The sequence below is a fragment of the Talpa europaea genome (genome assembly GCF_964194135.1).
Source record: "Talpa europaea genome assembly, chromosome: 4".
Classification (NCBI taxonomy): domain Eukaryota; kingdom Metazoa; phylum Chordata; class Mammalia; order Eulipotyphla; family Talpidae; genus Talpa; species Talpa europaea.
The window spans coordinates 42,767,776-42,793,333 of record NC_140070.1 but is presented as its reverse complement, the minus strand read 5'-3'; the positions used below and the strand labels follow the sequence as shown (position 1 = coordinate 42,793,333).

The 25,558-nt window shown below is 37.1% G+C and overlaps 1 protein-coding gene across 3 annotated transcripts in view; it reads left to right on the top strand.

Moving 5' to 3' along the window:
* The window catches only part of DLC1 (DLC1 Rho GTPase activating protein), a gene marked incomplete at both ends in the record, with an annotated part of 350,776 nt that overhangs the window by 173,700 nt on the left and 151,518 nt on the right, over positions 1 to 25,558 (top strand). For 2 of the 3 annotated variants that reach the window (XM_084231358.1, XM_084231356.1), the window contains one exon: positions 15,162 to 15,300. The exons of the other annotated variant lie outside the window; for it this stretch is intronic. In XM_084231358.1, coding sequence (XP_084087484.1) covers positions 15,162 to 15,300 — 139 coding nt within the window. Of the gene's footprint in view, positions 1 to 15,161; positions 15,301 to 25,558 lie in introns of those variants that run through there. 3 annotated transcript variants of the gene reach the window in all.

Below are 25,558 nucleotides of genomic sequence, written 5' to 3'. Positions count from 1 at the left end.
TATACCCTGTGACTTTGAAATGTCTTAAGTAAGAGAAATGACATATGTGTGTGGGATTGAGGCATGGCCGTGATTTTTTTTCCTGAGACTTCTAATGGCTGCATTCCAGCTGCCATGATAAACACAGTTGCTTTCATCTATGCAAAGCAAAGATCAGGTAGGTGACCCAAAGACTTTTTGTATTTGATGCCTCCAATAAAGTGGGAAGCTGGCCTCGTTATTATATCATGAAAAATTTCATTATTCTGTAATATTCTTGAGCACTGAATCTGGGAACCTTTATGAAGAAACAAGTCATCTCAGTCTAATCTGTGACCCTGACTCTTAGATGGCACTCATCACTCTGCAGCTAATCAGGAACCACTCTCCCAGATGGTCCATGACAGCAGCACATAAACAGAGCAGTGACCCCTCATCCTCACATGCAGGGAGCACCCTGACCTTCTGCGGGGCGGACAAGAGGACTGTGACAAAGAGATGTTAGAAATGGTTTTCCAAATGGAGATATTCCAGCATGCGTTCAGATATCTTCAGGCATTCCAAAAGCATTCCCATCTAGCATGTAAGCCAAATTTTAAGAAGTAACTGCAGATCACAGATATCAAGACATTTTCCTAAAGGAAACGAGATATTAAATTTCAGCAAAGTAGCTTTATAGTTAGATCACAGATAGAAGTTTAGAAGGAAGCCATAGCTGCCTTTTTTTCTTTCCTGGTAGAACCTAAGTGAGCCAAGCTAACAGCACTGATCCGTAGAAAGAATTCCACATCTGGAAAATCTTTGCTCCATCTGTGGTAGGTTTTCAGTCTCTCACTCTTTCTCTACTGTTTCCCATGACTCCAGCTTACCTCGCTTTTGTTTTCTTTAGTGAGATTTTTTAACCCTCAGGGAGTTCAGGTCTTTGTTTTGTTTGTTTTGTTTCATTTTTTAAGAGGAAGGAGATTGAGAGAATGCCCTGTAGTATTTTTATAGTTCCCTAGAACTCAGGCTTATTTATATTTCTTTCAGTGTTTATATAAATGATACAGATAATCCAAAATATAAATATCCAGTCAAATCTATGAAAATATATTTTATAAATATCTTAGGTAGGCACTGCACATTGACTTCTATTTCAGTAGTTTTTATATTGGTTTTAATTTTCCAATTTGAGAGTCTTATTTTTACGTGTCTCAGGTAGTAGTAGTTAGTATCATGGAGCACATAGAAGTAAAGTCACAGACCTGTATCAGAGTGCTCGTATATGCCATATTTAACATAATTAAGAAAAACATATACAATCAAATCTTTAGCTGATTGATTCCCCTTTGAAGCCTTAAATAAGTCACAAGGCTTGATATTTAGGTTACCTTCTCCTCATGTCTATCTGCTGAGCAAGATAAGTGGTCATAGGTATATGGTAAGAGACTCAAGAGATTCCACACACTTCTCTGAGGAAGAGGACACCTGAGCTGGAATGATCCAGCAAGGATCTGGGGGATCTCACCCAACTAAAGCTGTATCTACACAATCTGTATTGAACTATCCACCTCATTTCCAACTGCTCCGAGATTCCATCACAAGAATGGCCACACTCTGCACATCTTGTATTTTCTACTTCACTGTCTTTGCTAATATAGTTACCTTTTCCTAAAATGTCCTTTCATATTATCTCAAATTTCCATATTTAATCTCCCCTTCAGTCTCCACTACTTAAGTGATCTCCACTTATTTAAGAGTTCCCAGAACTCTTGAATTCTATATTTGAAGTTCTTATAAGACTGAACTTTATTATGATTATTGAGACTTATTTCCCTAATATATAATAAAATCCATGTGTGATTTATCTTTGTGTTGTACATAAGGACACACAATTATTTTTGATTGAAAAAAATGACATTTTTAACTGAAATACAACCATACCCTTTAAATGCAATGTGTGCTAAAATGTGCCTCATAATTTTTTACGATGCTTGTTTAGAAATCCTTATTCTCCAGGTTTATTAAATCAGAATCTCTTAGGCCCAAGAATCTGAAATGCAATCTGAAGGTAGAGAATTCTTATCCACACTAAAGTTTGAGGATCACTAGCTAATGTCAATAAAAGTTTCCCATTTATTCTTCTTCTTCCACATACAAATAATGCAATATGTACTTCCAAGTTTGTATTTGCATAGCAAAATCCTAAGGTTTGAAAAAAATTATCCTGATTCCAAATGGACAGGAAAAGTGACATTTTATTATAAATATAACCAAAAACATTCCTGAATATCCATTTTTATCAAATAGTCTACTGGGCTTAAAAAACTAAGACACTTGGGCCTCCCCGGTGCGCAGAGGTTGAGCGCTGGGTTGTGAAGCTGCCTGCAGCCTCTGCAGCACCGGTTCGATCCCCAATCACCAGGTGAGGGTCCCAGATGGCGCACAGACCTCTCCTGCTACCCACTGCTCCCCTCAGCAGTGTACTTTGTCAGTCTGCCTGTTCTGTTCCTCGCTCTGGCTCTGGTGACTTCTCTCACCCTCCCGCGCTTCTGACTGTACCCAGTGCTTGTATAAATAAATAGATAAATAAATCTTTAAAAAAAAAAAAAAAAAGGTCAGAGTCATCAAGGAGACTGCTGTTCTTAAAAAAAAAAAAAACAAAAAAAAAAAAACTAAGACACTGCCCTCGGAGAGTTTATAGTTGACATGAGAGAGAAGATACGCAGATATGAAGCTTATTGAACAAGCAAAGTATTCAAAGCTGCCCTGATGTGTCACATAGTTTCAGATATCTGTTTATTAGCCTATTTATCCACTATCCAATCACTACAGACAATATTTTAAAGCTGTGAAAACAGTTTCCTAGGCAGATACAACAGAGCAAGAGAACAGAAAGCTTCCAATGAGAAGCTCAATGACCTGGTATTCCCTGTTATTCCACCACTCACACTCAAAATGTTCACTTGAACCAGGTTCTTGTTTTCTGCATAAATTTCTCTGCATAAATTTCTGCATAAATACCTACTCAGACTCTCCCATGGCTACATTTCATCTTGGAATATCCTGGCAAGGATTAACAAACATTCTTACAGCAGGGATTGTTATCTTCATGAAATGGGGGGGGGGGAGGGGATGAAGAAGGGAGAGGGTTCTGGGTGCTTTGGTGATGACTGCACAGCTGTAGGGCAGGACTGAATACCTAAGAGAAAGAGAGAGTGAGCAAGAGAGGTTGTTCAGAAAGGAACTTGGGGAAGTGATACAAGCAAACATTATGTAATTTTACATCTTTGTAATCCGAGAAATACTCTAAATGATTCTGAAAAATCACTAGCAAATATTGCTGAAAAGTGAGATATATGTTGTCATTCTTTTTTTTTCAAGATTTATTTATTTATGCACACAAGAACTGGAGTATAGGCCAGAGGTGCAAGGGGTGAGAGGATTCACCAGAGAGACAGAGTAGGGAACAGAACAGGTGGATCTACTGAAATACACTGCTGAGGGGAGCAGCAGGCAAGACAGGAGAGGTCTGCTGCACCTTTTGGGTTGCTCCCTGGCTGGGGATTGAACTCATATTGCCATGGCTGGCGATAGCTTGATAGTACTGTCTTTAACCCCTGTACCACCAGGGTGGCCCAATATGGTGTCATTCTTTAGTAAGGTTACAACTTCTAGCTTCTCTGCATTGCAAGCTATCATCAGCTACACTAGGTTAATCCAATCTCAGCCAAATGTCCATCCAGTTCTCTTCCCTCCCCTTTTTCTCTCCCATTTCCTCTACCCTCCACTAAAAAGTTGAAGGCCGATGATAAAGGGGGAAAAGACTGGAACAAGTAATGTTGATAAGTGCTGCTTTTCCTGCCTCTCCTATTTAGTTGTCTCAGGATTTCCTTGTTCTAGACCTTGAGAACACACGCCTTGAGAGTGCTTCCAGTCTGCTGAGCGAGATTAAGTGGTCATAGGTATGTGGTAGGAGATTTGAGAGACTCCAGACACTTAGCTGAATAAGAGAACACCTGGGCTGGAATTACCCAGAGAGGATAGGGGTGGAGAAGAGTGGGGGCAGGGGGAGGTTAAGCCTTGAAAACCTGGAAAGGAAGATCTGAGACATTTCTAGGCAAGGAAAATAGTGTTGGCAGAGTCAGGACATGGGAACACACAGGCATGGTGAGGCAGTTGTACAGCCAGGGGAACTAGAACACCAAGTGTGTGTTTATAAAGAGGGGGGAGTGGAAAAACTGAGTGGATCCACACTCCAGCAGTCCTTAGAGAGGGATTATACATTTTACTAAGAATAGTAAATATGCCTAAATTAATTGGTGGTATTACCCTAGCTGCAAAAATCTAGACATTCTTAGTCTTACTTCTTTCTTCAGTAGTAGAGGAAAGGGGTAAAACAGTTTTTTAATGATACACTACAATATCAGACACCTTTTAGAAGCAAATGATAATTGCCATTGATAGACTTTTTTTTTAAATGTTTATTTATTTATGCATACAAGAGCTGGAATGCAGGCCAGAGATGTGGCCAGAGATGGAGGGGAGGGGGGCGTGAGAGGATTCACCAGAGATAGAGTGAAGAGCAAGACAGGCAGATCTACTGAAATACACTGCTGAGGGGAGCAGTGGGCAAGACAGGAGAGGTCTGCTGCACCATGTGGGTCACCTCCCTGGATGGGGATCTGCAGATAGCTTCATAGTGCTGTGTCTTAACCCTTGGGCACCAGGGAGGCCCGATAAAGACTTTTAATCTGTATAAGTCAAGATTTTCAGTTACAATTTTATTTTTGGTGGTAAGTTTTTAAAAATTTATTCTGCTTTATTATAATTCAGTGATCGCTCATGATCATAAATAACAGATGATACCATTAACATAAGAAAAAATAATATATGAATTGTGAAAACAAAAGAAAGTTGCTTCTAAATATTTCCAATTTTCTAACTGGTTGTAGAGCAAATCATCCTCCTAAGAAATGCTAATCATTTCAAAAAACTAATTGGGGGAAAAAAGGAGGCCTACTTTCATATAATCATCTTTGCATTTAAATGACAAAGTTACTTGATATATTTCCTGCCACCATCTAAGCCTGTGTTTTTCTTTGACTATTTCATTTTTCAATGTTCTTTCACCATTAATGATCTATAGTCTTGGTGCCAGATGTGAACCATTCATTGTGCATGAAATCCTGAAGACAAAATTACTTCATTTCCTTTAGAGAATTTTCAAAATTTTCAATTTGAGATATTAACAATGTTTGTTGCTCTTCCAAGTAAAAAAACAAATAGCAAGAAATTTGCAAATGCCGTCAATTCAGAGGTTGATTGAAATCTATACAAAACAGTGTATTACCTTTTCTCTCCACCTAGATTCAGCAGAGGTAAAGTACTACTCATTGTAACATTCAAGCAATCATTGTATTGTCTCTAGATGTTTTATGTATTTTTATATCATATATAGAATATAATATTATATATATATATATATATATATAGAGAGAGAGAGAGAGAGAGATAGTTAACTCCACTATTTATGGTGACTCATTTCTGATTTTTTTCAATCACTCATGGACCCATACAAAAAAATGAAAACAGAATATTAAGAAAAATAAATTGGGGGAAAAAACAAAATAAAAAATACAAGTCATGTTTTTTCATCATTAGATTCAATGGACATAAAATTGTTCTGCCAACCACTACAAGAAGTTTCTAAAACTTGTCCATTTCTATGCCTACCTTTGAATATCCCCCCAGACCCTGACCAATCATTGACCACATGTTGAATAGTCTCAGAGACCAAGAGCAAGTCAAAAATGAGCGTGAGACCTCCCCTAAGTGATTAGGGAAGCAGAATGGGAACCAGCTTCTTTGATCAGAAGAAGCACTTGTTAAAAATCTTTACTGTCCTTCACCATCTGCTTCTTCTTCAGATTGAGGCATGTTCTGCCTTTACAGCTGATGTCCTCTTTAAGGGGAAGTCAGCAGAATGTCATTTCCTGTACAGCTTAATTTATGCCAATGAATCGTGATGTTCCCTCTCTCATAATTCTACTCTCTTTTCCTTTTCTCAAGGCCTTTTATGTTTCCGTTCTTCTGCTTTGTTATTTATTTTAATGTATGTCAGCCCAAAGAATAAGAGCTTCATTTTTCTCCCATTTAAAATATTTGGGAAGAGATTTTTTGGCTACTTTTTATTAGGAAGAGACTGAGAAAACTGTATGTTTTTGGATGATAACGTTAGAAAAATTCCTGTTCACTATAAAGTATTTCCAAACTTCCACTAGGTACCTTGATATCCACACAAATAACAAATCCTAATATAATAATTTGATAATAGCCTATTAGTATGGTATTGTAAACAATTTTACTTTACCACCAACAATGCATAGGAATTCCAGTTGCCCCACATTCTCCTCAACATATGGTATGGTTAGTTTTTTTTTTTAATTTTTGTATGCAGTGGTCTCTCAATGTAATTTTAATTTGTTTTTCCTTAATAACTTTTTGACCATTGATAAGTCTTCTCTTGTGAAGTACCATTTTATAACTTTTGCCCATTTAGCTAAAATTTGATTATTTGTCTTTTTGTTATTGAATAATCAGAATTCTTTATGTATTCTAGGTAAAAGTTATTTATTAGATACATGTTTGCAAATATTTTCTCCCAGCTAATGTCTTTGTCTTTTCTTTTCAGTATATTTTTTAAAAACAAATGTTTTTAATGTGTTGATAAAATCCAATTTATCAGAAAAATGATTATAATTATTAAATTCATAATTATTCTTTTTTGTGTGTGTGGGACCCTTGCCAGAGGCCGGGGAACGAACCGGTGCTGCAGAGGCTGTGGGCAGGCTCGCAGCCCAGCGCTCAACCACTGTGCCACCAGGGGAGGTCCCATAATTATTCTTAATTATTAAACAATTACTCAACTTAAGGTCACAAAATTTCACCTACTAAATCTTATAGTTTTGCACTTACTTTTAGGACTATGATTTATGGTCCATTTAGAGTTAATGTTTGTTTAAGATTTGCAGTAAGGGTTGAGATTCCTTTTTTTTCCATGTGGTTATCCAATTGTCCCACACAATTTGTTGACAAAGATTACCCAAACCAATTGACTTACTATGGATGAATTTCTGGAATCTTTATTGTGTTACAGTGACCTACATATCCATCCATGTGGATATGTACCACCCTGTTTTGATTACTATAGATTACACATCATTATCAAAATCATTTTGGTTCATTTTGGTCTTTTATATTTTGGAATCAACTTGTTAGTGTTTCACAATAGAAGAAGAAAACTTTCTAGCATTTTGCTTGGTTTTATGTTGAGTATATAGTATGGGAAAAATTGGCACCATAATAATACTGAGTCTTCACATCCCTGAACATGTTATATCTCTTTATTTAGGTTTTTGATATCTCTTAATGTTTTGTAGCATTCAGTGTACAAGTTTTTGTGTACATACCTACTAAATCTCTAAGTATTTCATATATTTTTATCATCTTGTAAATGTTACTTTCTTACTTCATTTACTAGTTGTTCATTGCTAGACTATGGAAATAGAATTGATTTTTTGTATTTTAACCTTGAATCTCTGACCTTGTTAAACTAAGTCTATATTTCTAGTTAATCTGTCTTGAGATTAGCCAATTTTATTGATTTTCTTTGTAAAACACTAGCTTTTGGTCTTCCCTATTGTTTGTTTTCAATTTCAATGATATTGGCTCTGATAATAGAACATTTGAATTTTCTATTTGTTTCTCTGAAGGAATTCTTTAATTCACAATCAGTTAGAGGTTGCTATTTTTGTTTCATTCTCAATAAAAAGATATATGAAATGTAGAATAAGCAGCTTAAAAGAAATTCATGTCCATGTCGTCATACTATACTCTAAATTTGAGCAAAGAAATTACATCATTGTAATTCTATGACATAATGTTGAACTCCATTGGAATTTTACACTGTGAGGTATAAAGGATAGGAGAATTAAAGGATAAAAGCAAAAATGGAAGAATAAAATAAAATGAAGTATAAGAGAAAGGAAATTTTTCCTTCCTAAAGTTTTAATTGTATCTAAAATATATTTTACAATAGGAGATTCTGTTCTTGCTAAGGCAATATAAATTATACATATATTGTTTCCTTAGCATTAGTATTGGTGAGGCATCCTTGTTGATTTTTCTATAGAAGTTAAAAGTATTTTAAACTTTTAAAATTCTGACATAAAAGAAAACCTGAAATTGTTACATTTTTTTAAAAATTGTGGGGAGAACATCACTACTTATTTTTTCCATTCTCTAATATCTTCTATTTCCTATTTCTCTGCCAAAAATTCTAGCACAGAAAACTAGAGTTAATACAGAAAATGGAAAAGAAATAATTGAGAGAGGAGTAAATGAACACAAATGGACAACACCAAAGAAACATGCTAAAGGCAACTTGGAAATGGCTTGAGGAAAGTTTAAATCAATAGTTAAGGTTCTCTGAAGGTATTTTTTTAGAAATTTTTAGAAATTTTTTTAGAAATTTTTTAGAAATACAATGAGTCCGTCCTTCCAGTAGAATTGTTTAAATGTTGTTGATGTTCCACTCCAAGAGGAGAAGTGAGATGCTATCCTTTGCCATTCCAATATTTTCCACTTCCATTTCACCTCTTCTGGTTCATTCCGGAAACCAGAAAAATCAGTGATCTAGTCAACCCCTTTTTTTAGCAATGGTGAAAATGCTGGGCCAAGATCACAAAGCTGTCAAGAAGCAGATCTGTCTTAGTCTCTGTTTCCTTCTCAGTCTGTTTGGGCAGCTTCAGCAGAAAACTATAGACTTGGTGATTTATAAGCAACAGAAATTTATTTCTCACAGTCTGCAGATAGTGAAATCCAAGATCCATGTCCCAGTAGAATCGGTGTCTGGTGAAGGCCTGCTTCCTGCTTTATATGGATGACTGTCTTCTTGTGCCCCTCCATAGCAAAAGAGCCAAGGGATCTCTCTAGAGCCTACTTTATAAGGGCACTAATTCCATTCATAAGGGCTTCACCCCATGACTTAATCACCCTAAAAACTCCACCTCCAAATTACATCACACTGAAGGTTAGTTTCACGAAATGAACTTGGAGGGACATAGACATTCATTTTATAGTGGTTTTCTTTCTCACAGTCTAGGTAACTTTTCTCAATCAGGTGAACTTTATTCCAAAAAACAAAAGTTAATGAGAATCTGCAGTCAAGAAGGAAAAAAGGGTCTTGTTGCATCAATCAGGAAGAAAAGTTTTCCCTGCTTTACTAATACTCACTTCTTATTCATTTATGAACCTCTCTTATACATTTACTTAGCAGTATATCCCCAACAAGTTGATTTTACTCTGAAAGATAGTGTGATTTTGTTTGAATCAGTAATTATAAAGCTGTCTCTGAACTTCTTTGATCACTAATCCCATAGTAAAATTTTCTGAGTATAGGACCCCAATATATACATTTATTTATTTACTTATTTATTTATAAATATACACATAGACCACTGTACTTTATACATTAGACAACATTGAAATTTTGGACAAAATTGAAATATTTAAGAACAATATGCATAGACAGACGTAGATTTTAAGGTTTTCTAAAAAAAAAAAAATAAGCTTTTCTTCCTACCTTGCAAGAGAATTTTGTCTGCATCCAGGTAAGAGATGGATCACCAATTTGAAGAAAATCACCAGTGTGGTCTATTGGTCTATAAAACATCTGTAGATACCCAACAGATAAATAAACAACCTTGCATTGGCCTTTTGGTTGAGAATATTTAACAGTCTCAGCCAAATTCAGTATACCTGTTAATATTCTAAATATGGATGGTGAACTATAATTGCCACCTAAACCAGAGCAAATGTGGGGAAAATTATAGTAAATAAGCACTTCAAAATAAAAGCAAATAAGGACAGTATATACCCTACAAACTAGGTGTTATTCATTGGAGTAAACAGAAATCATCTACACACTCTTCAAAATTACAGGGAAAGGGCATCTCCCCTGGTGGTGCAGCGGTTGAGCACTGGGCTGCGAAGCTGCCTGCAGCCTCTGCACCACCTGTTCGATCCCCAACCCCCAGCAAGGGTCCCACATGTCACGCAGACCTCTCCTGCTGGACTCGCTGCTCCCCTCAGCAGTGTATTTGTCAGTCTGCCTGTTCTGTTCCCCGCTCTGGCTCTGGTGAATTCTCTCACCCTCCTGTGCTTCTGACTGTACCCAGTGCTTGTATAAATAAATAAATTAATTTTAAAAAAAGGATTACAGGGACAAATTCTCCTTATCCTGGGCTTTTGCAGACCTTCATAATGGAGACCTCCTCTTCTGGGATTCAGCTCTCTAGGCAGGTCTATTATGCTGTGGCAGGTGCTGTCATTCTCTATAGTCTGCTGCCCTGTCGCAGGGACTGGATCACTCATAGGACTTTATCAAGTGGAGCTTTAATAATTTCCTCCCGGTGCCAAAATCTCAGATCTAAGCATGGCACTGACTCTTAAAAAACTCTTCACTTTCCATCATTATTCACATTATTTCGGAAAACTCTGCCAGCATTGTGAGCATTTTTGAATATTTTAAGTGCTCCAATTGAAGGCTTAAAGGAGTTGCATCAGCAGATAAGAGTGACCATAAGACCAAAGTGGATTTACACTACACAGACTTGGAAAAGGTGTCCCTAACAAATATCAAAGCACGTGGGACCTAGACACACAATAAAATTAATGGTTTTATTGCAGTAAGAAGCCAACATTTATAAATTAGACAAAATCTACAATGCCTTGCCAAAGTGGGATGGTTTTCTTAGATGGAAAAGATTAACAAAACACTTGAGCCAAAATAGTTTAATGTACAGACAAGAATCTCTAATCTCTAGGGATCTGGAGACATTTACTAAGCTTCCCAGTTCAGAGAGCAACTCCACCGCAACTCCACCAATGACTGAAACTAGCCCTTTATCACAAAAATAAGGAACTGAGAAGCTATCAGAGCATAATGTTCCTATTCTCATTTTTCTTATAATTCCCCGTGGGCTCTTGAAAAAAAATAAATAATGGACTTCTCAGATTCCCACTTTCTCCATCTGCCAAGCTGAGACAACACTAATTATCACATGCTGTCCTTGCCTCTCACAGCCACAAGGGACTTGGATTATTTGAAATTTGTGAAATGAAACTTGAAGAATCATTCTATAATCAGTGGATTCTGAAAAGCACTTAGGTGTGGAATATTTCTAATGTCTAGTAAATACAGAGAGAAAGTGAAAAATGAAAAAAAAGCTTAAATTGGCTATGTATTAGAGTTGTTTTTACAGTATACTTATGATCTGTGGCTGAAACGTATCCATTTAAAATATTCTCACAATGAAATGTGAATTTAATGAGTTTTCAGAAATGAAGGGCCAAGTTGCCAGCCCTACCTTGGGCTATGGTAAAGTCAACAATTAAAGCCCACCTGCCGGAAAATATTTAGCTGTGCTCTGCTTTTCAACCGTCTGTCAATAAAAGTTTCATTTATATTGATAATCTTCTTTAAAAAAAAAAATAAAGATCTCTTAAGTCAGGCCTGTAGATTGTTCTACCTAATGCAACCTGTACTTAGAATAAGAAGAATCTTCCAATACCTATTGAGATAAGCTACAATGAAGAACTATGACTATTTCCTGGAAACAAAGTGTTTCAAGTGGAAAGAGGCTCATTTGGGAGATCAGACCTGAGTGCCCTGTTGGTAAGCAGTATACATCGACTCTACCTGGTTCTCTTGGTTCATGGCCCCTGAATTTCCACAGGTGAGATCATTTAAAACCCACCTGAGACTCAGGCTTCTTCCAGACTCTGGACCTAGTTAATGATTTTACTTGGCTAAGTTTAAAGAGCTTTGACCCATAGAATAGTATCAAAGAAACCTAGGTAGAACTAATGGGTTATACAATCACTATCACTAATTTATAACCAATCAAGTTGATTGGTAGGCTCACTTTGGGTGTGACTTTTGGGTGTGCTATTGACTCTCTGACCTTTCTCAAATTCTTCTGTCTGTACTGAAGCTTCCTTGTTTCTAAAGAGGAGATAATAGTACCTATGCGGTATATATACCAATGTCTAGATACAGTGCTAGTAGAGTTTGTGCTATATCATAGGTACTTGGTAGATGCTATTTCTCCTTTCTTTTTTTTATTTTATATTTCTCCTTTCTTATTTCCCTTTTATTTCTGTATTTAGATATAGGAAAACTTCATTTCATTTACTTTACATGATCTCATATAATCAGCTATTGGCATTCGTGCTGAGAATGATTCTAAATCCTTGACATTATCATAGATCCAAATAGGAAATTTAGTGCAGTCAGTGCCTGGGAAGAGTTAGGAACCCAGGTTGTGTTTTCTCCTTTGTGTTTCCGTAACAGTTTATACCAGATTTTATCATATACCATATCACACCATGCATAGTTGTTTGTTTTTACTTAATAAATCTTTATTGATTCACAAATCTATATGAATTTCAGAGATTCATCTTCACCTGTATGTGTGTATAAGCATCACTTCACCCTCCACCAAAGTTCTAGTGTCCTTCCCGCTACTTAGGTTGATGCTCTGTCTTCTCTGTCCACTTCTTTCCCTCCCCCTCACAATGTCTAAACATTGTTTTTGTTGTGATTTGGTAGTTCTGTTTGTTTTGATAATTTTGATAATTTATCTCCACGTATGAGAGAAACCATCCTATAATTTTCTTTTACTTCCTGACTTACTTCACTTAGCACAATCATCTCAAGTTCTAGTCATGTTGTCACAGAAGTCAAGATTCTATCTTTTTTATAGCTGAGTGGTATTCTGTTGAGTTTATATACCACAACTTCTTTATCCAGTTATCCTTTGATGGACACTTAGCTTTTGTAAATAATGCTACTATGAACATGGGGCATATAAATCTTTTCAAATTAGTATTTTCATATTCCTTGAATATACCTAGAAGCAATATTGCTGGGGCATAAGAAATTTTCATTGTTTGATTTTTAAGGGTTCCCCATGCCCTTTTCCATAGAGGCTGCACCAATTTATATTCCCACCAACCATGATCAAGAGATCTTGTCTTGCCAGCACATATTGTTTCCAGTCTTTTTGATATAGGCCACTCATACATGAGATGACATCTCATTGTGGTTTTGATTTAATTTACCTAATAATAAATTATTTTGAACATTTTTCATGTGCCTGTTAGCCATCTGTACATCTTCTTTGAAGAAATATCACACTATTTTGAAATTATCTGTGGTCAATGTGTTTTCTTCTCCACAAAGACAGAGTTAATGTCTTATTCATCCTCAGCTTTGCCATGGCTAGTACATGTGTGGCTCACTAGTCATGCAATGGGTACCACTGAATACATCCACATAGATTTATTCTGTTCAACCTGGCTGGAAATGAGTCAACATGCTTCAAGGATCCCAGATTTTTTTGAAGAAGAAACACACACACTCTTGAAGGTGGGGAGATGTGAAAAGGGAAGGAGAGAGAGAGAGAGAGAGAGAGAGAGAGAGAGACGTTAGGAACATAACTTTAAAATAGAATCCAGTATTAAGCAACCAAAATTTTTGACAATTTTTTTTTATGGAGAATTTTCCCTTGGAATTGACTCCCACAAGCACAGATATCTATATATCCTTAGCAGTCATTATTTATTGCCTCCTGGTCTAGCTCCATCACAATAATAGGTCAACATAGATATATACCAAGTAGCACATTCCTCTTTAGAGACTCATGAGCATTAAAAATTTGAGAATAATACAGTTAAGGAATGATTGAGAACACATAGGTTACTAAGAACCAGCAGCATTAGTGCTAGTTATAACCCATGAGCACAATCTCCTATTTTAATTATCATCATTTATATAATTAAGTTGCCAAAGTTGTATGGGTAAGTCTATGCACACTATAGACATTTGAATGCTTGGGAGATCAGTGTGGGTTGAAAATTATTTCATGTATAAGAATAATTAAAATAACAATTAACATTTTACAGTTTCTTATAATTTACAACGTGCTTGTACCTCATTATCTAATCTCACAAAGGTTATGAGCTGGCCCTTAGGTACTGTCTTATGCCAATAGTAAGACTCTGTGCCAAATCTTGAAAGAATTATAGGATGAAATTGAGAGGACAGTGAGAAAGGAGAGGATTAATAATGCATTAAAAGGCAGAATATAAGCCAAATTCATTGGCAGAAGAGTGAATTTATTTGACATTTTCAAAACTCAAAAATATATTTTGTAAAAGGAGAATTTGGCGCATATTTTGATTTCATGGTGCCTGGCATTGGGGGGCGACTGAGGTTTTGATGACAATTATAATGATGAAGTTTGTTTACTTGAAACGAAAAGATTCACAAAACCAGGCAACCATTTGAGCCATATTTAATGGCAAAATCTGGAATTGTTTGAATCTCTGAGGGTAAGTAGAAGCAGAGTTAGGGAAAATGTAGGGAGCTGACTTATATTTCCTTTAAAACTCAGGTATCCATTTCCTAGAAAAACTCCAGACTGATCTGTACCATGTTCTCTTCAGTCATATCTACATTCCCACAACCACAACTAAAGACTGAACTTTCTATCTCATAAGCAGCCTAATCTAATGAATAAAAACACCACCAATGAGTTCATGAAATGCAAATGTGGCTGTGAATCACCTTGAAAGGTGAAGAGAACTCTGCCTGTCACCCCTAATCTCCATCTCTCACTTTTTTACCTCTTGCCCTCCCTTCCCTTCAAAATTGCAAGATTGCCTGGATTGCCAGGGAAGGGAGACACGTTATTTAATAGAAGAACAGCCAAACATGAACCAAGTCAAGTTATTGGATTACACAGGAAGCTAGAATCATCTAGATAGCCACGAAGGCAGCTCGAGAACTGCGCGAGTGTGTCGTTGGCTCATTTGTAAGGCTTTCCAGATGTGGCAGCCGCGCGGGCCTGGCGGCGGTCCAGGACGCCGGCTGCAGTCGGCGCTTCCCGGGGCCGCAGTGCGAGCCGCAATGCCTGGATTCTAAAGGCGCAGGGCTCGCCCGCGGCTGGCCCGACCCTGCGCGCACGCTGCCCGCCGCCTGGCAGAGCGACAGCCCGCAGCCAGGAAAGGACATCTTCAGGAGGAAAACGGAATGGTGGCTGCGCTGGGGCTGCGCTGAAGTCCTTTGCGGGTGCATGGGGGACCCTGAGGCCCACGTGATGGCTCGGCCCCTGAGAGCCCCTCTCCGGAGGTCCTTCAGTGATCACATCCGAGACTCTACGGCTAGGGCTCTGGATGTTATCTGGAAAAACACCAGAGACAGAAGACTGGCAGGTGAGGGGTGAAGGAGGGGCGGGAGGGGTGAAAGGTATTCAAAGGAGAACAATTAAATACACGGACACAGTTATTAACTCGGGTAATTAATGACCTCATCAGCTGGATAAATTTCTTGCTCATGGCAGTGGCTTCAGTGTCCCTTCCTCTGGCATTTAAACGTTTCTGGGTGTTTTGCATTTTTTTTCCTCTAGTGCCTATCTGGTTACTGCTCTGATTATTTCAAGATAAGGTTTTAAGAGAGGGTTTGTTTTTTTTTTTTTAACCTTGAGAAGAAAAGCAAGGTCTTCTTGAGTGTCAGAAAATCAGTGGTGATGAACAACAGCAGGCAAAAGCCTGGAGGTCTTGCTTGGTGAGGGTCAGCTCTGGAGCGGGTCTGGCTGGCCTGGTGAGGCACTGGAGAAGGGTGTGAGGGCTGTGTGTCAGTGGAGTAGGCTGTGCTGCCCAGTGAAAGCCGGCTGGTATTTCCTCTGGCAGCTTGGAACTGCTCTGAGCTCCAAGGAGGGTGTCAGGTATGCTAGAGGCAGGCATTTGAAATATAATAAAACATAAACACAGTGGTGCAATTCAACTATTCTAGGACTTTTGTGACAGAAAGCAAATGGCAGACTGTTTAAGAGAAATGGTAAAGAAACAGGAATTGCTGTCTGATTCTGGTATTAAGAATATTCATAAATTGATACAGAATTTAAAAAAAAAAAAAAAAAGCCCTCTCCCAATCCAGAAAAGGTATCCCAATAGAGTGTCATGACTCTTTCTTGTTTGCTAAGTCCATATACGTATGTCATCCACATGGATGGGTCAAAGATTCTGTTTTCTTAACCTTTTTGGTTGACCCAGTTGTTTTCCATATACTGAAACTTCTGAATTGTTGAAAGTATTAGAAGTGGCCTCCAAGTGTCAATCCAGATTTCTGTGTTCTTGATGAAAGGTCATTTGACTTGCACATAATTATCGTGATGGGACTTGAAAAGGAAAATTTAAGGTTTGTGATAGTGATAAAGCAGATTATGAAGAAAATGCTAGTTGCATACCATTGTAGGCGTAAGTTTGTGCTTAATGCTCGCACTCTTTCTGCTAAACTAAATAGTTTGGCCAAGACTGGAAGAGAATAAACAATGTCAAGTCTGACCATAAGATAAGGAGAGAACAAAATATTTTAAACTGACTCATTTTCTAATGACTCTGAAGTAAAATGTGAAACCTTAAAGAAATCCAACTTTTCAATAAGTTTTTACAGTTTTTAAAAACATGTACTCTCTAGTGACAACAATTTGCAATTAGCCGGGAAGTTCAAGAAATAAGATAAGGGAATATAAAATTCACAACTATAATTGGCCCTTTTTTAAAAAGGTGATTTCTTACTTGATAATTCCATTGTCACAAATGAAAAGATTCCACAAATAATGATTTATTGAAGATAACACAAACTTATTACCCCTGGAAAATTTCTGTCTCTGTCTTATCATTTTTCTGTTATATATTAATGGTCTATGTGGAGTCAAAATGTAGACTCAAATGAATGAAACTTAAAGAAAAGCAGTTAGATTTTAATGTATGGTGAAAAATTAGACATTTTCCACATCTTTAACAACAAGTAGGTCTTTTGCTACTCCAGGTCCACAAAGGATGAAATCCTTTATATTTTTTGTTTTTTCTAGCAGGAATAAGACCTCTTAGGTATATTTCCTAGGTATACCTCTTAACTTCTCTCACACAATAGAGAATCTAGGTACCTTGTTTGAAAGGAAAAGACTTTGTCACAATTGACTAATTACTGAGAATGTGACACTTTTTGTCTTTTCCTCTGTGCTTGGGACATGGTTTATAACCAATCAGTGTTTGTCAAATAGAGAGCAAACTCAAATACACTTAGTATTTCCCTCAAACTTCTCTATTCAACCCTTCAATGACCAAAGGCTAAATAATAACAATTAATTATCCACTAAAGTCACTTCTCTAGACACCAGATACAATTTTTATTATATATCATACCACTTGATGGAAGACAGTAGAAAATTCATCCTCACCCTTCACTTTATGTTGTGAAATGAATCAGATGGCAGGTAAAAAATAGTTTTGAAGCCTCCAGAGGAAAACACTTCTGCTAAAAGAACCTGAACTATTATTTCCATGATCATCATTACCTTGATGACCTTCATTACATTTCTCAAAAACTAATCTGAGATTTCAGTTTCTTCTACAGGTTTAACCTCACTAAAGTACTTGGCCATTGGAGAAAGTTTCAAGCTTCCTTATTGGTGTATTTTCTGTGTGTGTGTGTGTGTGTCTCTCTCTCGGTCTCTCTGTCTCTTTTCTCCCCTTCTCTCTCTCCCTCTCTCTCTCTCTCTCTCTCTCTCTCTCTCTCATGTACAAAAATCACCAGTTACCTCCCTTGCCTTAGGTTTCCTTATATGTAAAACACAGGTTCTGTCGGCAGTATTTTAGGGATTCACAGCATTATAAAAACAAGATACAAAATTGCTCTAGAAAAAGGTCTTTAAATTGTGAGGAACAAGCTTTCTTAACTGCACCCTTCTTTATATGTAATTGTCTTTTCCTGCCCAACCACAAGCAATAGGTTTTCTCTTAACTCTTTTCCTCTTTATGGCCATTATTTCCAGCCACACAGGTGCACTGTCATCTTTCCTAAGCACAGAGAATGGCATTGAGTTTTCAGGGAATTAAAACTCTGAGAATAACAATGGTTGACCAATGGGGTAGACAGTTCTCTTCCTGTGGGAGGTTTCATGCACCCCTCTTACACCTTCTCTGTGTGCTCATCGCTCCTCTACTGCCTCTCCCTCCCCTTTGGTACATGAACATCTAGGCTTTGGAATGCATTTTATTCCTGATAATCAGTTGCCCCTTAAGGCTTTCCTGTAGAGTTTGTTAGGGTTTTTTTGTTGTTGTTGTTTTTGTTTTGTTTTGTTTTGTTTTGTTTTTTGTGCCAGTGGGTCTCTAGCATTCTGGTGAAGCCTGTGGATCATTTCTCAGAATTTTTTTTTTTTTAATATCCAAAAGGGTAGTTTTTGTTTTTAAATTTATTTATTTATACAAGAACTGGGTATAGTCAGCAGCGCAGGAGGTTGAAAGAATTCACCAGAGCCAGAGCAGGGAGCAGAGCAGGCAGACTGATGAAATACACTGCTGAGGGGAGCAGCGGGCATGGCAGGAGAGGTCTGTGCACCATGTGGGACTCTCACCTGGCAGCCGGGGATGGAACTGGTGCTGCAGAGGCTGTGGGCAGCTTTGCAGCCCAGCGCTCAACCGTTGCTCCACCAGGGGAGGCCCCAAAAGGGTAGTTTTATTATAAAAAGGAAGGGAAGTAAAGGACACTTGCACAGACACAAATGGGTAGAAAGAGCTGCACCTGAAAAAGCTACCTACAGGTTTGATAAAAGAGATGCCTGCATAGTCACAGGCAAGCAGTTTTGGGAGGAGAGCTGTCTCTTGCCTTGCAAAGGGAAAAGGTTTCTAAAAAGAAACACCAGTATAGTCACAGACAGGCAGGAGAGCTGCCTTGGAATATTTTTAAATGTATAAGTAAAATGCATAAAATTATAAAGGAAACCAGGTATAGTGAAATATATTGCGTTGTCAGAAAAGTCATGACGTATCTTTTCTGTTTTTCAAGCTAAAATGTATCCTGACTTTTCTGACAACCCAATAGTTATCAAGGTATTCAAAAAATTGTGATATAATAATATAACATCAATGATTTATGCAACAAAATAATGTATTCAAGACAGAGGGAAATAAATATAAATTGGATGTCTTTCAAGGATGCCAGTGTGCAAACATTTATTGTTTAGCTAGGAAAAAAGCATTAAACTGTAAGGTAGTCTTTGCCTCATCTCCTTGTCACCAGTCATTATAGTTAGGGAGTACTAGGGATCAACATCCATAGCTAGAACACCAATGCACAGCCCTGCAACTTTATTGTTTGGCACCTTAACAAGATTAGCAATATCGCATGAACATCTATGGTCAAAAAAAAAAAAACTACAAACGTGTAATCAGGAGTGAATGTGATAACTAATACCTTGAAGTAGGGATGGGATGTGTATAAGTGATACTTTGTGATATCTACAAGAACTATTATGTGATATGGAAAACTCTTTTTATTGGTGACAAGTTGGGGGACAGCAAATCCATTGCTGAGAAGGAAGGAGTCTGTCAACATTCATCATTGGAAGATATAATAAATTCAGTTAAAGCTTAGTGAAAATAAAAATGTAATTTTTCCCTCATCCAAGTTTATAAACTGGATTCTATCCATAGCCTGTAAATTATAAGTCTCTGCTTAAAACTTACTGACTTCTGAGTGGGCTAGTCAAAACTCCACAGAGTGAGATACTGGGCTCTGAGACACAATGGCTGGAATTCCTTGGTGTGTATTTGACAGTGCTCCACAAACAAGTTTGGGCTCATGCGTCAATATAAGACAGCATCTAAGGAAAACTAAAAGAAACTAAAATTCAAGCTACAAAGAGTTAGACTAAAAGTACGGCAAAACCCAGACTATACATGTACCATGACTTTCATCAACTAGGACAGTGGAATGAATAAATAAACCAAAAACAAATTTAATATTAGCTTTTAACAACATCTATTAGGTAAGAACTACCTGTGTAGTATAAAGCACACTGATATTTTTTAAAAGTATGAAATATCTTCTATTAGGGAAACATGACAGATAAGAGAAAAATATATATAAATTTCTTAACCTAAATGAGATGCATGGCACTATTCTCATAGCTAAACATCTCTAAACATTTAGGAAAAGGGAAAAAAATACTAAATTTCCTGGGAAAAAGGAAGAAAAGTTTTAGATAAATCTCAATCCAGGTAAATTATGTTGGATGCCCCTGGGGTGTTTTGTTAAGTGTTCAACATTTTCTATCTTTTGTGAATAGATTATTGCCTTTCAGCTGCCCAGACCTCCAGTACACTGAGTAAATGAATGCTTGCATATTCTGCAGAATCCCAGTTCTCAAATCAGGGGAACATCAAGAGTTCTGGCCCACTTCCCATGACGGCAACCACAAACACTGACTCCTGTGAACTGTCTTCTGCTCTTTGGTTCACAGTGAAAAGCAAGTAAGGGCATATCTAGTGCCTTTTAACCAAGAGTGATGTATGCCTCAAAGTATGCAGGTTCCTCCAGTAAACAGATTTCCCTAGACATATGCAACAATATGTAACATTTTAAAGGGGCTGAGAGACAACGAGTAATAATGCTTCATAAGATACTATCATTTTCCTGGAGGGCAGATAGGAGCATCTATCTTTTAAATTAGATATTACTAGTTCAATAAAAAGAGAAGCAGTTGATGTGAAGGACAGCTTTGACGGGAGGAAACATAAATAGTACCAAGATAGCTGGCTGTTAGAGACTGTCTGAGTTTTAAATCCTGGATAACTTGGAGCAAGTCAGCCTGTTCCTCATCACTAGAAAGCATCTGCATTGCTGTTTTAAGGATTGAATAAGCTAATGTGGGAAGTGCTTCAAAGCGGCATTGGCATAGTCAGCACCCTTGGGTGTTGCTTGTTATAACCCCCCTTCTCTTTTCCTTATGCCCTACTTCCATGGAAGCTTCAACCCTATTAGTATGACCTCACTATCATTTGCCTAAGATTTTTGAGGAAAAGTGATGGAATCAGTCCGTAAGAGAAAGGAAAATTAAGTTTTAAAGGCAAATGGGCTTTATTTCTGAAAAAAAAAAATAAGGAAAAATCTAATGGAGGGTTATTTATATATATATATATAAATAATATATATATATATGTATATATATATATATATATATAGGCCCTGTTGAGCTCCAAAAGGAAGTGACTGGAGAATTATTGTACTAACATTGATGAAAGAATCAGTCCTTGCATATGAGTTTGTCAGGCTATGTATACAATATTACAATATCTGAAAGTCTTCCCAAGCGAGTTGGAACCTGCTTTAAAAATTGCTATATAGATGGAGCCAAACATGGAAAAGAGCAGCAGCACTGGCAGACTGGGGTTTCAAGCACGTGGCTCTGCTCTGGTATGGAAAAAGTATGCTAAATGTCAAGGCTGCCACTTGAAAAGGCTATTTCGCACACCTCCCTTTCTAGAACAAAACTTCTATACCTTTCTTCAATTAAAATAGTACATATGAGCAGGTTACATATCTTGCCAGCCTCTGTTATAATTCCAATAATGAGATGTGTCCAAATTCAAAGGTACCATAGGGCAGGTATATTACTTAGTCACAGGTTGACTTAAGGAGCTGAAGCTTTTAAAGCAAAAATCATTTAAAATATGTACCAGTGGAAGTTCAAGGTACGGATTGAAGTTAACCTTTTCATTTATGTGTTTTATCAATTTCTAATTCTCACTATTTTTATTGTTGTTGTTGTTACTGTTATCATTATTGAAAGAAGATACTATGCCATCCAGAGGGCACATGCTGGAGTTGTTTGTGTGTGACAATGATGTGCTTGCAGTGATCCTTCTGGGTCCTTCTCCATTGTTTGCAAACAACCATTGACACTTTTGAAACACTTGAATCTCTGATGGAGATTTAACCCATGGCAAAAAAAAAAAAAAAAAAAAAAAAAAAACAGTTAATCTATCTCTTTAGTCAAACTCATTACTGTCCTGCTGTTGCTATTATTCTCAGGAACAGCCAAAGAATGGGCTCTTTTTGTAATATGAGCTAAGTGTGACACCTAACAGTGGGTGGTTATTATCATTTAGATATATTCTTTATGATAACTAAAAGAATAACAGTAACTGTCATTTGAATATCTACTAGGCACCAGAACTTAAATTGAAAGTGTTGAAGACAATCTACCCATTGTTAACCTTCCAATAATCCTGCAAAATATATATGATTGTTTTTATTTCCATTTAAGTTAGGATATTCTTTGGTAATGCTTTAAAAATCCATTAGTCAGTGTCCATGGACACTTGCTGAACCAATCACCTTCTCCCTCTCCCTCCCCTTCAATTCCCCTGTCCCTCCCTCTCTCCAGGCAACTTGAATTTACCATTGGTCCAAGTGCATTATAATAAAATGATATCCACACTATTTCACCATTACTGATGTTACTGTACTTTGTCAGAGTCATACTCATTTATACCCTAATGAACATTTTTATACAGGTTTCCCTCACTATCCAATAATACACTGTTCCTATTTGGTGTTACTTAGTAAGTTATTCTGGGGGTCTGGGAATGCTGTTACCATTAATTTCTTGGAAAAATTTGTCAGTATTCCCAGACCTCCAAAATAACCTACTAAGTCATACCAAAAAAGGAAGGTTCTAATTTTGGATAGTAGAAAAGCCTGTATGTGAAAATTTCTGTGACAGAGTTAACATTTAAAGTCATAATTATCACCTTTCCGCTATGGAAAACACTTGAATCATTGCAAAAAAAAGCTTCTAGCCACTGTGAAGTTTTCACTGTAGGGATGTGTGTGCACATGTGTGTATTCATTGCAACCACAAGGGGTGATATGAAGGTAAATATAGGTATTTCAGATGAAATTTTTTTTCATAGTAACTTCAGTAAGTTCAGCCAAGAATGTCATTTGGACATTCCTCAACATTTGAAAATTCTTGCACTAATAACTGACTCACCTGGTTGTTCCCTCTGCTGAAAAAAATCAAAACAAAACAAAATAAGTACTCCCAGTGATTTTATTTCAGTTACTGGAGAAGTAGCAAGAGTTGCCTTTTTTTGAAACAGTCCTTGCTCCACACCTGGCATTCCTTATAATTCAGATGTGTTCTTATAATTGACAACTCTGTAAGAGCTTGAGAATCAGCCAGAAAGTTGAAAGCAAAGAGGTCATTTTTATAATTTCTCAAGATATTAACCCTGACTCCTCATTATCTGACAGTAAAAATATCTTAGTGTTGAATTCAGTGTCATAACAGAAGGGTGTCTATCTTGATTCTCAATAGCAGGGATCCCCAATCAGTAAATTATTTCTGTCAAGACTGAAGCACTCATAATAAACACAAATTAATTATATCTAGGCAATGAAAATGTCCTAAACACAGCAAAAAAAAAAAAAAAAAACCTGGTTTATTGTTGCTTGATGAAATCTTGCTTGGTATTCTCTGACTGTCCTGACACCTCATGTCACTTTCCTCTTTCTTCTTTTTTTCCTTGTCTCTTGAGGGAATTTATTATTGGCATGAGCACAGCTAGGCAGTTGTGTGCATGCACACACACAAATGCACATACATGCAGGAATCACATGATTTCAAGAAACTTCTCTTTATAAATGACTAAGGATTCCTAATTTATAGGATATTGATGTAAAAGTAACAATGTGGCATCTGGCTGTTGACAATTTGGGGTGGGGTGGGGAATAGAGCACATATAATGATGTCTAGACTTATTTTATCTTGTAGATGTTTGGTGACATATTTAATTTTTTTTGCAGGCAACTCTCAAATAACTGACTCAGCACTCCAAGTAGTTCAGTTTATCATGATCCATCATCTCTAATCTGGTTTTGAATAGCAGGATGTTGTAGGTCCAGATTGAAGTGTGACCTTTGAATGTTTTCCATTCATGCTTGATTACTATATCCTAGAGGTCTAGACAGTGTTATTGGTTTCTCACCAACATAAACATCTGGGGGAAAAAAAAAGAGCTAAACGACATGAGTAAGAACATTCCAAATCTAATTTTACAATATGCTACATTTAAAACAACACTTTTTAAAATGAAGCCCCGTCTCAGGTTGTAAAAGATGCCATCAAACATATTGTTTTTCAACTGCGATAAGAGAGCCTTTGGACTTTGTTTTGCTGATGAAAACATGTTTGAACATGTCATTTCAGACTGCAATAGAAACATCTTTCCTTTGTGCTATCATAAGAAGCTAGAATTTCATTTAGTGAATTCCAGCCAAATAAAATTAGCATGTACATGTTGACTCATGTGCAGCTCATGGATGGACAAATGAGATGAAAACTGAAGAGGGGGCAGGGAAGAGAGGTGTTGAAACCAAACCCACAGCAATGTGGGGATGAGTGTGATTGATTGTAGACCTTCTCAAGTTTTATTTCACACAGGTTGATTTTCATATTCTCAGAGTTATTCTTTGTATTGGAACTAGACAGAGGGCTTACTTAAGAGCCAGAACCCACTACATTAGCCAACCATTGAGTTGTAGGGAGAAACTGAGACCTTCTCCTTTATGTGAGGGCTAAAGATAACACACAACCCAACACCAACAAAACATACCCACAGTCACAGCTCCAGGCTGGAGAATGTAGAGGGATGCCACAAGGGCACAAAGTATTTGCCTTACCTGTACCTTTTCTTTGAGATGGCACATATATCAAAACTGTTTTTGTATGCAGATGGTACCTGTGGTAACACTGGACATATACGCTTGGAAAATTGTAAATGTATGAAATGTACATTCAGTAACTAATTTGTATACAACATTTTTTGCATAATATTAAACTTCATTCTTCCTTGTGTTTTTTTGTTTGTTTGTTTGTTTTAGTGGGTAAGGATGAGGGTGAAAAAGAAAGAGTCAGGTGTTTTCAGTCCTTCAGTGATCGTTTGTATAAATTGATAATTTAGGGGGCCTCCCCAGTGGTGCAGGGGTTAAAGTCTGAGTGCTATCATGCTACCATTTTGGCAAGACTTCGATGGTAGCTATCATGCTACCATTCTAGCAAGAGTTTGATCCCAGCAAGGGAGATAACCCACATGGCACAGCAGACCTCTCCTGTGTCGCCTTCTGCTCCCCTCAAAAGTGTATTTCAGTCAGTCTACCTGTTCTGCTCCCCACTCTGTCTCTGGTGAATCCTCTCACCCTCCCACACCTCTGGCCTACCCCCCAGCTCTTGTATGAATAAATAAATAAATCTTTAAAAAATAAATAAATAAGTCTAGAATAAAAATAAATCAATAAATAAATTGATGACTTTGGACCAAAGATTGTATTTCTAGCCAGAACTCTTTAACAAAACCTGATCATTACACAGCTGAAGAAAAACATGGAGGGTAAACTCCAGGAAATTTTTCAAAGCAGTGCCTGAAAATCTAATGTAAATGCCCTTTGCACCAAATTAGATAATAACAATAGTCCCTAGCTGGCTGCCCTGCACACAAGGGTTAGTTCACACATCAGTACCTAGTGTTAATAGTTTGGGAAAAGGGGGGAAATAAACATTTAATTATTAAAAATAAAACATAGTCTGGGTAGGGCATTAGCAGGAAGGTAAACCATTGCCTG